This window comes from Larimichthys crocea, chromosome XXI (assembly GCF_000972845.2).
Source record: "Larimichthys crocea isolate SSNF chromosome XXI, L_crocea_2.0, whole genome shotgun sequence".
NCBI classification, from domain to species: domain Eukaryota; kingdom Metazoa; phylum Chordata; class Actinopteri; family Sciaenidae; genus Larimichthys; species Larimichthys crocea.
In genome coordinates this window covers 9,005,618-9,018,912 of record NC_040031.1, presented here as the reverse complement: position 1 = coordinate 9,018,912, position 13,295 = coordinate 9,005,618, and the positions used below count along the sequence as shown (strand labels likewise).

General features: G+C 44.0%; 1 protein-coding gene across 3 annotated transcripts in view; it reads right to left on the bottom strand.

The window, feature by feature from the left end:
* znf423 (zinc finger protein 423) overlaps nt 1–13,295 on the bottom strand; it is a 137,578-nt gene that overhangs the window by 115,855 nt on the left and 8,428 nt on the right. For all 3 annotated transcript variants that reach the window (XM_027272576.1, XM_027272574.1, XM_027272575.1), the window contains exon 2: nt 823–885. In XM_027272576.1, coding sequence (XP_027128377.1) covers nt 823–885 — 63 coding nt within the window. The remainder of the gene's footprint in view (nt 1–822; nt 886–13,295) is intronic.

Here is a 13,295-nt window from a genome sequence, read left to right as displayed (position 1 = left end):
GTTCCTTTCTTTTCCCGTCAAGGCAAAAGGGCAACTGAGGATAAATTTAAGTTTCCATCTCTGGGAGGAAACGAGCGAGAGAGAGAGAGATAGATAGATAGATACAAAGAAAGAAAGAAAGTAGATAGAAGAGGGTAGAGGGAAGGGAGAGGGAGCGAAGTTGGTTTGGTGAAACCGCAAGGAAAAACAAAATCCAAGAAAAGAACAAAAAGAAAAGAAAAGCCCTGCCATCTCTCTGACTTCCTCCCAGGATATCACCAGACCACAGAGAGTAGTCAAAAAGCACACAAATCTCTCTCTTGTCCCACAGAGAGTAGTCAAAAAGCACACAAATCTCTCTCTTGTCCCCCCCCTCCACCCATCTCTCTCTCTCTCTCTCTCCATATCCCCTTTGTCATCTTTCTTTCCATCCAGTCCGACTCCTGAGACCAAGAGCTCCGTCTATTTCTACATCTCCCTCTCATTCGTTCTTCAAATCCCCTCTTTTTCTCTCTCCTATATGGGTTTTCCTCTCCTAATACTTCCACCACCAATCCCTCCATCCTAATTCTATCTACGCTCACTTCATGTCTCCGTCTTTTCCTCCTCTCTCTCTCCTTGATATCCCCTCTGAGTAGGCCATTATAAACCATGTGGAATTGATATTACAAATTGTGTGTGTCTGTGTGTGTTTCTGTGTGTGAGAGACGTATAGATTTAAACCTCTCATGTGGATCTGACAGCCTGCTGGATCTCTATTACATTATCAGTGTGTGTGTGTGTGTGTGTGTGTGTGTGTGTGTGTGTGTGTGTGTGTGTGTGTGTGTGTGTGCGCGCACTAACCTGTCTGGACAGTTGATTCATCCCAGGTCCCACCACACTCTGAAGACTCCCCTTCTTCTACCGCTGAGGAGAAAGCAAGAGGGAATTGAAAATGAATGTTTCAGCAACAAAAAAAATAAATAAAATTTCAGTCAGAATACAGAGCCCTAAATCACAATGAAAGATCTGGACAATCTCATTTCCAGCTATTAATCAAACTATTAATCGTCTAAATCATTCCTTCTTTTAACATGCCAAAGACGAACTGGCCCCAGATACTCAACTGTGAAGAAGTTTAAGACAGTTAGTCAGAGAAAACAAGTTACTTGATGACGTCAACGTGGGTCTTAGGTAATTCTGATGCGTGTTTTTTCACTAAATTATAACATTTAACACATCAAACAGATAAATCAAGAGTCGAGGTATTAGTCACTTCATTTGGTCATTTAAGCTGACGCTTCTATCCAAAGGAAACAATGATGGTACAGTGCAACTAGGACATGTTAGTGCAGATAGATGTATCGTGTTTATTGGTTTTGGTGTTGTAGAGGAGGTCCTCTCTGAAGAGCTGGAGGTCTTCAGGAGGTTTTTGAAGGTAGAGAGGGACGCCCCTGATCTGGTAGGAACCGGTAGGACGTTCCACCAACGGGGAACAACAGACGACAAAAGTTTGGATCTCCCTGAGCGTACGGGTGGCAGAGCCAGGCGTCGTTCATCGGAGGAACACACCGGTCTGGATCTACTCTGCTAAAGGTAGCCAGTGGAGATCAATGAGCAGCAAAGCGGCATGACCGGGCGACCGAGGCGACATGATTAGAGAAGGTCAGTTGGTCATCAATCATGACTCTTAAGTTTCTCGCTACCCTGGTGGGGGCAAGACACGGAGAGTCAACTTTGATGTCGATGTCATGGTGTAGAGCAGGTTTGACTACGAAGAACTCGCCTGAGTCCTGTTCATGTGACTCAACACAACAATCCTTCAAATAGAAAGAGTCTGGAGTGTTGAAGGACGAGTTCAGGCCTTTTTTAATAAAAAGTCATTTCCACTAGACTTTTAGACTAAATGTTTGTTTGTTCCCTTTTGTCTCCCCAACTTGGGTTTCAAAGTTCAAGCACTCCCTACAAACCGTGAACACTACTTCAGTGTTTGTTTTATCGGAGGGTTACAGAGTCTGCACGCTTCGACCTCTGCAAATGTTTATCCTCTGTAAACATGTTCTTTAACACCTCTAAAAATAGACGAGGGAAGCAACACACACGCAGGTATTGACGATGACAAGGTCCCGAGATCCCTCCGAGAGCTGATCAGAGCTGGAATGTGACACAGACTTCCTGGGTACAACAGGAAGGAGGGAAGTACAGCTGGCACACAAACAGGAAATGGCTGGAGCCACCGCACAATGGGGTTTCCTGTGCATCCCCTCCCCGACGCACAAACTCCTCACTTCTCACTTACTCACCTCCCCCGTCTCTGATCTCTCAAAATCCCCCAAGTTCTCATCCTGCTCTCTACCGGCGACACCTCCCTCAACAACCCCGTCCACCTCTCCTCATATTCCTCACTCCACATCCTCATCAGCTCCCTACGGACCCACCTCATCCTCGCATTAAGCCAAAAGCTCGAATGAAAACAAGAAGTTATAAATCAGTGAAGTGTTCCTTCTGGAAGAAAAACAAACTGTTGAGCCGTTTCTTGTTTCAGTTAAACACCATCTTCATGTGATAACCGCACACACTCAAATATACTCTGTGTGCAGACAGATGTGAGGAAATATCTGGTAGCTAAATATGTGTGTGTTCAGTTTTTGCTCTGTAAAATAAACTTTAAGCCAGTTCATTTGTTTTAGGGAGCTTCTTACAGCTGCACACACCTGCTGTCGGCGTCCACCAGCTTTTAGTTTCTGTTTCAACTTAGTTGGAATTGCTGAAAGCAACTGATTACAATTAAAAACCTTCCACGTATGGTCATAGAAGTATCAAAATTGATGGTATATAAAGGAAATCACCGGTGCTGTCTAATGCATCATTTCAGCATATCAAGAGTTTCACATAAAAACTTCTTCCCTTCTTCTGAATTCATCCATATTACTTGATTTTGGAGATCTTCTGGGGTGTTTGGTGGGTACTACTGAAAACTTAACCAAGCATCCAATGCAATAATATTCCTTTAAACAGCCATTCAAATGAATAAAGTGGAACAATTCATTGTCAAAGAACCTGTCAAAGTTCGCCATAGACTGTTGTTGTAGTCACTTTTAATGCAGTTTATGCCGCTTTTTGCACAGACTTGTTCCTTTAGCGAAGATAAAACAACTTGCTGATAAAACAACGACTGATTCCCACTCTAGAATCTTTTAATTCTATAAAATCACAATTTATTAGCAGAAAAATTTATTAATCAATAATCCATGAAAGGAGAGTTTTAACTTTTGGAAAAAAATACAATTATCCTGAAACTTTCTGCTCATCTTTTCCTCGTTGTTGAGGTTCTCTGGAGTTAATAAAACACTTCGATGAGGTTGAACTGATTTAAATACAGCTACAAGTGGAATCTCCCACAGCAGGCTATGTTGTGGAAGTAAGCTGCCAGCCTTGAAATCTTAAAGTTAACACCAGGCTGGGTTCTCAATGCTGAGGTACCTTATGTGCTCGTGCTGTGTCTCCAAATACACATTGATGCCTGTGTTGCCATCCGTTCAATAGTGCACTGACCCTGACTGACTTCCCCTCAAAGAAACAAACCTGGGATCAGGACTTGGATCAAGTCTGGAATCTCCCCCTCGAGTATCTGGAGCTGGTTCTAAGGGCCAGATGTGGACCACAGTGTGCTAATAACGGACTAATGGATCCCTGGACAAACACATACGCATGCACAGTACACAGCGCACACAGACGTTATGCACTCGAGACAGACCCACACAAGATTCTGACTTGAAGGCTGTGCATCTGCCTGAACAGAACCCAGCGCGGACAGAGACCTCCCACCACGACGAACATGTCTGCCAAACAAAGCAGACAGAAACAGATGAGACGAAAACAGAAGAAAATACAAATCTAATCCAATAAAAAACGGGATTTTTCCTCCAAAGCACCCAGGACATATTTCCACAAATCTAAGCCATGTTTTGGGTCGTATGATTAATACAATACTATGAGTGATACCTGCAGTATCTGTCATAAACATACACTGATGCATTTATTTATTATCCGCTTTTTATGGCCCATCACCTGTTTCAGAGCACAGAGCACATCTCAGCCCCCTGACTACAACATTATGCCGTCTCTATTGATGTTATGATGGGAAGGAGAATCTTCTGGAAGCTACATAAAAGGAGGGATCTGTATCACTTATGGACAGAGGTCTAAATCAAAGGTTTCACTTTCTGACAAGTCGTGCTCCCCCGCTGTGAGCGCACTCTGCTTGAACCGGACTACCCTGGTCTTCTCTCACTATCTTTTCCCCCCGACAAGTAACAAACCTGGACGAAATCACGTTCTTTTGATAGCTGATGAAGACGTTTTGGTTGTTACACAAGGACCTAGAAGTACTGGTAAACTCTGCCTCTGATAAAAGCCCGTTTTTCCTGATAAGGCCGTGGGGAATACAGCGCGTTTCATTAGCCAAGCACACATAGCTTTATTTAGATTCCCCCATCCTCCCTCTGTACCCCCTCAGAGACACAAACACACAGTTACTGTGAACCCTGCACACACCAGGGGGTCGGTGGGGGGAGGTGGATGTGTGGGAAGGGTTGAGCATGCTTACACATAGTGTAAGAGGAAGACGAGGGGGAGTTCAATTGGATGTTTGAGTGTCTGTGTATTTGAAGTATCCAATGAATGTGTCGTCTCTTTTCTGCCTTTAGTTCATCTCACTTTCCTTCACACTCAGGTCTCCAGTTTAAAAAATAAATTGGCACCTTAAGCCAATTAATTACTACCAGAGTTTCACTGTAAAAGAAAGTGTTTTTTAAAAAACGGTCAAACGACCGTAAAATTAAAACAAATTTCAAACAAATGTCAAAAGCTAAAAGCTACAGATTTTCCCTGAATTATTACGATCAAACACCTTCAATATATTTGTATATAATGAGTCACATGTTTAACCTCAGGTAATTGTTACATAAACCTGTATGTAATTTAAGAAACGGAAAAATACTGTTAAAAATATTTTGTGATTTTACTTTACAAAAATTAGGTAATTTGTCATTATTGGCATAATACTTTAACAGTTTGGTTGCTAATTTACAGAGTTCTGTAAACAACTTTAAAAAAAACAGAAAACTACTGTAAATTTCCTGTTTTTTGTTTAGTTTTTTACACTTTCTGTTATCTTTTTTCAAGCACAGGGAGCTAACAGGAGTTATGCAGGCCACATTTTGAATAAAACAGAAAGTTTTCTTTTATCTGATGTGAGTCGATCGGTCGCAAAGCTGGCTCCTGCTCGGGAACGCTGTTCTGTTTAGCTCCGACAGAAAGTTCAACATATAAAGTCTGTGTGTCTGGTGCATCGACAATTTATTAGCCCCACCTGCGCTCGGCCCTTTGAGTGTGTGTCGAGCACAGGTGTTTTCACTTAAGTCGTCTGATTAGACCTCTAACTGCGGACTGCGCGGACGTGAGCGACTTTTTTACATCTCTTCATTTACGACCGTGTGGTGGTGACATCCCGAGCAGAGGCCTAATCAGTCTGAATGAATTAAAATACCTGTGTGGACATGTTGGGGCTTTAAAAATCTGAATAATAATATTAATCTGCCAGCAAACAACCAGAAAACACTGACTTTCTTCATCAGGGATTCACAGAAACCAACATTATTCATCTTTGAGCAACTTTTGGTAAATTAACAACCCAAACATAACAAGATAATCTTGCACAGGTCCACACAGGTGTATAGGGGACAAATAACTGATTTCAAGTGACACACACACACACACACACACACACACACACACACTATAACATAACTGTAGGCGAGCCAATAATTACAGAGAGAGCAGAGGATCAAACAATCTGCCCGGTCAACATCACATACACACTGCACAGATTGAGCACAAACACAAACCCCGGAGCATGATATATGTGTGTGTGTGTGTGTGTGTGTGTGTGTGTGTGTGTGTGTGTGTGTGTGTGTGTGTCACATAGCAAACAGGAGGCTTCTGGGAATCTTTGGAGCATCTATACACATTTGTGCACACGCAACAATTAAGCCTCCCTGCTGCTTCTTCTTCTCCTTTTCTTTTTTCCTGTTGTTGTTGTTGTCATTGCTTTTGTTAACCCCTGAGACACCTCGGTGTGTTTCAGATGTGTGCTTCAGGAAGTGTGCGCCAAATGTATTTACTGTTAATGAGAACAGTAAAGAAGCGATTTCCCTGGAAGCGGAGTACACTTTGAAGTGGCGGTGTACTCTGCGTCTGCGTTCCTCGGCGAGGTTTTGAAGTGGCTCTCATAAACGCCGTCTCACGGCGTGGATATAAACATGGACTATTTGTGTTTATTTGGCAGCCGGAGTAATTTCCACAGATTGTTGGGAGAGGTCTGCAGATGGCAGGAATGTCAGAGACAAAAGGGGACGACGTGACGTTTTGTTCTCAGGTTATTTCCAGGTCCACGCTATAGACGCACGATACAGAACGGAGAGTTTAAATCTGTCAAAGTGTGTGTGACCAATAAACAATCACACACACACACACTGCTGTACCACACTGCAACACTCTGTCTGCTTTACAATCGGTTGCTACGGTTCATTAGACATGGACGCAATTATGCCACGACGTCTGCAGTGAAAACACACACACACACACACACACACACATTTATATACACAAAATAAGCCCACTGTGCAATGAAAACCACATATCTCCTTTTCCTGTATATGTAATGTGAATATTCTCTTCCATCTACAATCAGTATTTATTGACCAATGAATAGATAGATGGAGGATAGATTTGAAATTAACCTGGATTATTATTATTATTATTATAAAAGTAAAATAGTTTGGATTAAGGCAACATGCTCTGTGGAAACATGTAGGACAGCCTTTATTTTGAGAGTTTACCACCTAAGATGGACGGAAAGACGAGAGTCGAGGCTCGGAAACGTGCAAATCCACGTAAATCCATTTTTAAATATTAAACAGTTCACTTGTGAAGTGTTTTAGGTTTATTTTGTGTTTAGTGTCTGACAAAAATTCTTTATTCCTCCTGAAAAAAACGGATTTTTGTGCAAAGCACAGCCTGAACTCTAAAGGTAAAAAAAATGTGGAATTGGAAATTAAATCTTTGACCTTTAAAGCTGAAAAACATGTTTTAATAATAGATAATTAACCTTCAGAGATCAGCACATCTGACACAAAACTGCATCTCCTGGGACAAGATTTTTTTAAAAATCCCACATTAATAATAATTAATAACAAATAACTTGTCTTATTAAAAGTGCAAACCTCGGTGCCACAAAACACAACCGAGCCGACTGAAATACGACTTTTTAAAAGTGATTAAAGCGACGGTCTGCGCGCGTTAAGATTAATGGTGAAGTCATCCGCGCCTGCTTGAAGGAACGCGCCACGTTGCTTCTCCTTCAGGTGATTGAACACCTGTAGCCGTCACACAGCTCAGGAATGATATGCGAGTTCCATCTGTAGTCTCTAATTTTAGCAACGCACCACAAATATTTACACATGGGTTTAAGAGCGAGGGCGATTAATTACGTTTTCTGACACCAGCACCTGAATCGAGAATAAAAACAGACCTGCTGCTCACCCAACTGGTAAATAAGTCGTAAATAAGTAGCATGATGAGGAAAACAAAACAAAATATAGATGTATTTACATATGTTTTGCTCAAATCCAACCCCCTACATCACGTTAATTCAGGGTGGAAAAGAGCGTGTGACCTGCTTCTATTAAAGCGACCTGACAATGAAAGATTCAGAGAAGTTTTCTGTACGGAGACGCGACAAACTCAAAGTACTCATAATGGAGAGAAAGCAGGTTAACGATGCTAAAGCTGGCAGACAATGCCTCACGCGCCACAAACAATGAGCTAGACGGCTGTTTGGGAGTCATGCTCCAATTTAAGTTTAAAAGAGGAGAGGAGAAGAGGAGAGGAGAGGAGGGGAGAGGAGAGGAGAGGAGGAGAGGAGAGGAGAGGAGAGGAGGAGATTAGAGCCGCTAAGTGGGACAGAAAAAGTGAAATGAAGTTACGCCTCTGCATCATGATGTTGTTATCATAAACACATATTTACACAGTTGTTGTCAGTAATTATACACATGCGTACATGCGCCTCCCTCCACTGTTTCCTTTCTCTACCTCCATCTTTCCCTCCTGCGCTCACTCTTTCATCTCCATCACCCACTTTCAGCGTCTTTTCCTGCCCCCCCCATCTTTCCTCTGTCCCGTGAAAGCTCTCACAGCCTCCATGAGAAAAACCCTTTGTCTTTTCCCCCCTTCCTTCTAAACAACACATGCAAAAGCACGGTATCAGGGCCATTTATTCCCAAGGCAGCCCAAGGCTCTGGTGTACTCGGATCTCTTTTGACGAACGGGTCACCGTGGCCAATCATGCATTGGCCAGGCGGGGCCCAGAGAGGCGGGATGTGGGTCAATGTAGCCAATGATACGCTGGTTCTTTCCCCAGAGGGGCTGGCTGATTGACAACCAGTGCTGGACAGAAGTCAAGAGGGTAATTGTCATCCGACTCTCTATCTCTCTTTATCTGTCTGTCTCTCCCTTCTCATCCTAGACGCTCACTTTTTTTTTTCCCCTCCTCCCTTCCTCCCTTCCTCCCTCCAGCCCACTTCATATCCTCCCCCTCCCTAACCCGCCTTCTCCCTATAGCTCCAAAGGGACTCTCTCATTGGCTGCCCTCCCCGTCCCCGAGGAGCGACTTTGTGACGCTACTGGCCGAGAGCTGATGCCAATCTCCATCCCCAGCCCGCCCTCTGGGATCCCCCCCCCCCACCCTAAACTTCATGGCCTGTGTCAAGCACACACACAACACACACACAACACACACACCAATAAGACAAGCAATTTATATCGTGGGACAAGGACAGAAGCTGATTAACCAAATACTTTTATCAGCAGTAAAACCGCTCTCTCTGCCTGCCTGCATTCTGAACAAAACAGCCTTAAAACACAAACACACACACACACACAGCACTGAGCCACTGGCCAGGCTAGTCCTGGGGTTTGGGACAGCGTTAAGTGTGTGTGTGTGTGTGCATGCTTTTGTTTGTGGGAGTGTGTGTGTGTGCAAAGGGACAGAGGTAGCAGAGGGCTTAGATGGATGGCAGAGAGAAAGAACAACAAGCACACAAAGCCTGGCGGACAAGCTTCATCGCCCTCTCTATCTTTCTCTTTCCGCCGTCTCTCTCTCGTTCTACTCATCCTCGCTTATCTTCTCTCCTCTCCCTCTCTCTCTCTCTCTCTCTCTCGATCCAAAATGTTTCTACCATCTGATTTTTCAGCTACTTTTTCTTCCTCCCTCCTCTTCCTCGTCAACCATTTCCCCTCCTCGCACCTTCTCGTTCGGCTTCTTTGCGCCGTATGAGGTCACTGCGGTTTTAAGACCACGCTGCGCCGTCCGGCTGAGTTGCTATGCAACCTCTCCCTAACATCACCCGTAAACGCACCTCCGACAACATGCGACGTAAAACGCGCATGCTCCGTCGCTTTTCCGCTTACACATGCATCCCGAAGGCTTCCGGTGAGAAAATATTGATTCATAGGTACAAAAACAAGACACACACACACACACACACACACAGAAACTGTGCTGTTTTATCTTCATTTAAACTCATGCAACGTGCATGCAAAAACAGGATACACACACACACGGAAACCGCTTATTAACACACAACAAATTCACCTCTCTCAACACAGAGAGACAGAGAACACACACTCACACTCACACACCGAGTCAAACAAGCACAGAGTTTATGTTCAGGGCCGAACAACACAGCTTGAGATTAAAGAGCCTCTCTGATCTGACATTTGTTTTTCTGTCTGTCAGAGAGAGAGAGAGAGAGAAGGAGGGGTGGAGGGGAAGACGAATCGATAGCAGAAGGAGAGACGTGGAGGAGAGAGAGAGAGACAAAATGCAAAAGATGTAAACAGAGCCGAGGAAGATGCGGGAAGTCGAGAGAGAAAAAAGACGAGGATGAAAGCGCAGCGGCGGCGGCGAGAGGTGAAGGAGAGCGGCGAGGAGAGTCGTGACAGGGAGTAGGACAGAGAGAGAAAGAGAGGGCAGGAGGAGAGGGAGAGCATTCCTCTGGAGGACCTCCACTCTGGGGAGGGCTCCAGAAATAACTGAACTAGAAGTTCCCCCCAGCAGCCTCCACTCACCATCACAGACTGGGACACACACACACACACACGAGTCGAGTAAAGACTGAAGTTCATGATTAGAAGACTCGGCCGACGTCGTGCATGCATGTTCACGCACACATCCATAGCGTGGTGGAGGGAGGTGTACTGTAATTGCCTTCTCTCGTAGTTCAGGCTCGGGAGTGCTTTTTGACTGAAGACACCAATTTCACGCCAAGGCATTATTTAGCTTGATACAAACTTGATTAGGCTTTTACAAGAGGAGAGAGAGAGAGAGGGAAAGGGGAAATAAACAGCTTTGTGTCACGCCGCATCGCTGGCGGATAGATTAACTCGCTCGTCACGCTCCTTCTGGGACTTACAAGAAAAATATACACACAGTGTGTGTGTGTGTGTGTGCGCTCGGAGCGTGGCTGCTTGGTTGTTTGTTTGTTTGACTAGACGTATAATCAAGCATCTCATTCCAAACATTTTCAAAATGACTCATCTTAAAGAAAAATGTGTCTTTCTTTGTATCATATTTGTTGCAACTCGTCTTAAAAGTGGCTCCGGGTTCCGGCTTTACAATTCAAAAAACAAACCAGCTGTCTAACTTTAATGCTGATATCAAAGCAACAGATTTTAGTCAAGTCAAATCAATCAACCGAGGATGGAAATGTGCAACTCGACAACGGCAAACGAGAGGAGGAGAGGTTGTGTTCCCTCACTGTTCATCAAGTCGAAGCCAGACGTTACTTCTGCATTTTTAAAACAGTCCTGCGCTGGCCGACACGTTCACGCAATCTCTCATTCTCTTTCTGCTCGGCCGATTTTCCTCCACAGCTCGTCCTGACTCGGACTTGAAGCTTTTATCAGACAGCAGGCCTCGTCTTCCTTATCTGCTGTCGTTTCAGCACAATTCAAGTCAGCCAGTCTGTCTCTGAAACCTCCTTCTTTTATAAAAGCGGATTTGCTCTTCTCATAACTTCAGCAAGTCTACCCTAAAACTGATTTATCTCCGGTGCAGGTGGAGGAGAGAGGACAAGATGTAAACAGAAGAATTTAACCTTGGACGTTAATAAAAAAGCAGAAGTTGAACTCCGAATGTTGGAAATCTGTTTTCCACATGTCCGTCAGATTTTCACTTCATCCGGCTGTGCTGCCTGATGCTTTTTTACAGCTGTGATAAAGATAACTCTTTAATTCAATGCATATTAAATGCAAATTAAACATATGATATACTGAGTATCCACTGCCAGCAGATTTACATTTTTATTCAGACAGGCGATGGCAGTTGCCAACAGATTTCTGGTGTAAGATGGACGTAAAAATCTTTTTCTCATCTTGATATTGTTCAACATAAGAGGTTTCGAATCTCAGCTCACACTAAATCACTTGAACAGTGTCAACGACCAATCGGAGCGCTCTCTCTAGCACCAACAGGAAGCAGGTAACCGACGACAAGTAGTAAACATGGATTAGACGTGAAGCTTTGAATCTCTCGGACTTTAGAAAAGGAGAAGGTGAAGAGAAAAAGCTGCAGCAGGATGGGAAATCATTTTAAAATCTATCTAGTTGTAGTCTTATAAGTAGCGACCCTGTGAGATCTTCAGTCTTTGCAAAATCTTGCAAAAAAAACTGTGTGACTCTCGAGGTGCGAGGGTGTCAGACTCTGGTCTTTTAATCTTAATTTAGGTTAAAATGAACATGTGGTTGAAGACGAGGATTATATGGAGGGATGACAAATGATTGAAACAATTTCTCACTTTCTTTCACAGCATTTCTACTCGCTCCCGTTCAGCACAGAGTCTCTCTTCCTCTCTCTCTCTCTCTTGCCATCGCTCTCTCTCACTTTCTCCTGCTCTTTCTCGCTCCATTGTGTGCCTCACAGCGGGGCGCCCTTGCCTTTTGACTGGGAGGTGAATGGAAAGGAGTTAGAAAAACCAACTGAAGACTCGAGCACTAAGAAAGAAGCGTTGGTAGGTCTATAGCGGGGCGCACTACAAAGACCCGGCAGAGTGTCCAATAAAAAAGGAACACAACACAAGCAGCTTGTTCTGTTGAAGACTCCACGCTTTGGAGGACAATGCACATTAGTCTGGGTTCATGGTGTTTGTGCGTCTGTGTGTGTGTGTGTGTGTGTGTGCGCACACATGCAAGCATGGGGAGGAAAAAGGCAAGCAGACATGAAATGATTGACTGAATGAATCAGGGGGAAAAAATACTATTCAGACAGAGCAGCGTGTACTGTTCGACATGAAACCACAGCGCTGTTAAAGCAACACTGTAACGCTTCTACCGTAAAATAACAGGTTTAAAATCACTGACAGTTGCACACCACCAACTATTGGAAACTGGGTCATATTTTATGGAGATTTATGTGATTTACAGAGTTTCCTCATGGACAATGAAGTAAACTGTAGCTGCTGTTAGCTCAGTTTGTTAGCCGGGGCTTTACCGGGGGTTGGCGAGAGCTTGGTGAAATAAAAGGCTGAAAGACAGACGCCGAGCTGGGCTGACTGCTGCTGGACTAGTCAGTAATATTAGATATCTGCTGTTGTTGCACTCGTTAGTTTTTGATCAGGGGTAATAAAATCAGAACAAACAGCTGTACAGCTGTTCATATTTACCACACACTCTGAAACTTTGGGCACTGAATCATAAATAAATAAAGTTGTTTTGGGGAGTAAAAAGTCATTTTTTTGTCTGAAAACCTGAACAGACCTGTGACTTTTAACCTCAAACTCAGGAGGTCATGCAGGGTCAGACCAGTCCTCACACACACACACACTCACAGGAAGATTTTCCATTTCCCAAAAGTCATCCTTTCATCAACAGCAGTGTGTGTGAGAGAGGGAGAGAGATAGAAAGAGAGAGAGGGAGGGAGGATAGCCTGATAAATATATTATGCATCAGCCAGGTGTGCAGAGGGGCCCTGCTAATTGCCCCCACCACTAATGTTTAATGTACAGAATAGGAAGGAGAAGGAAGGGGGGAGGAATTATTAGAGGGGAGGATGGGAGGTGGAGGTGGGGGTAGGAGGCGAACGTAGAGGAGAGGAAGGAGTGATGGGATGAACACGGAGGTGACTGAGGGGTAATGGAGGAGGACAAAGAGTAATTATGTCCAAAATAATAAGCTGCTATACCTGTTGCATAATTTATAACAGACAGAGGCGACCGTAT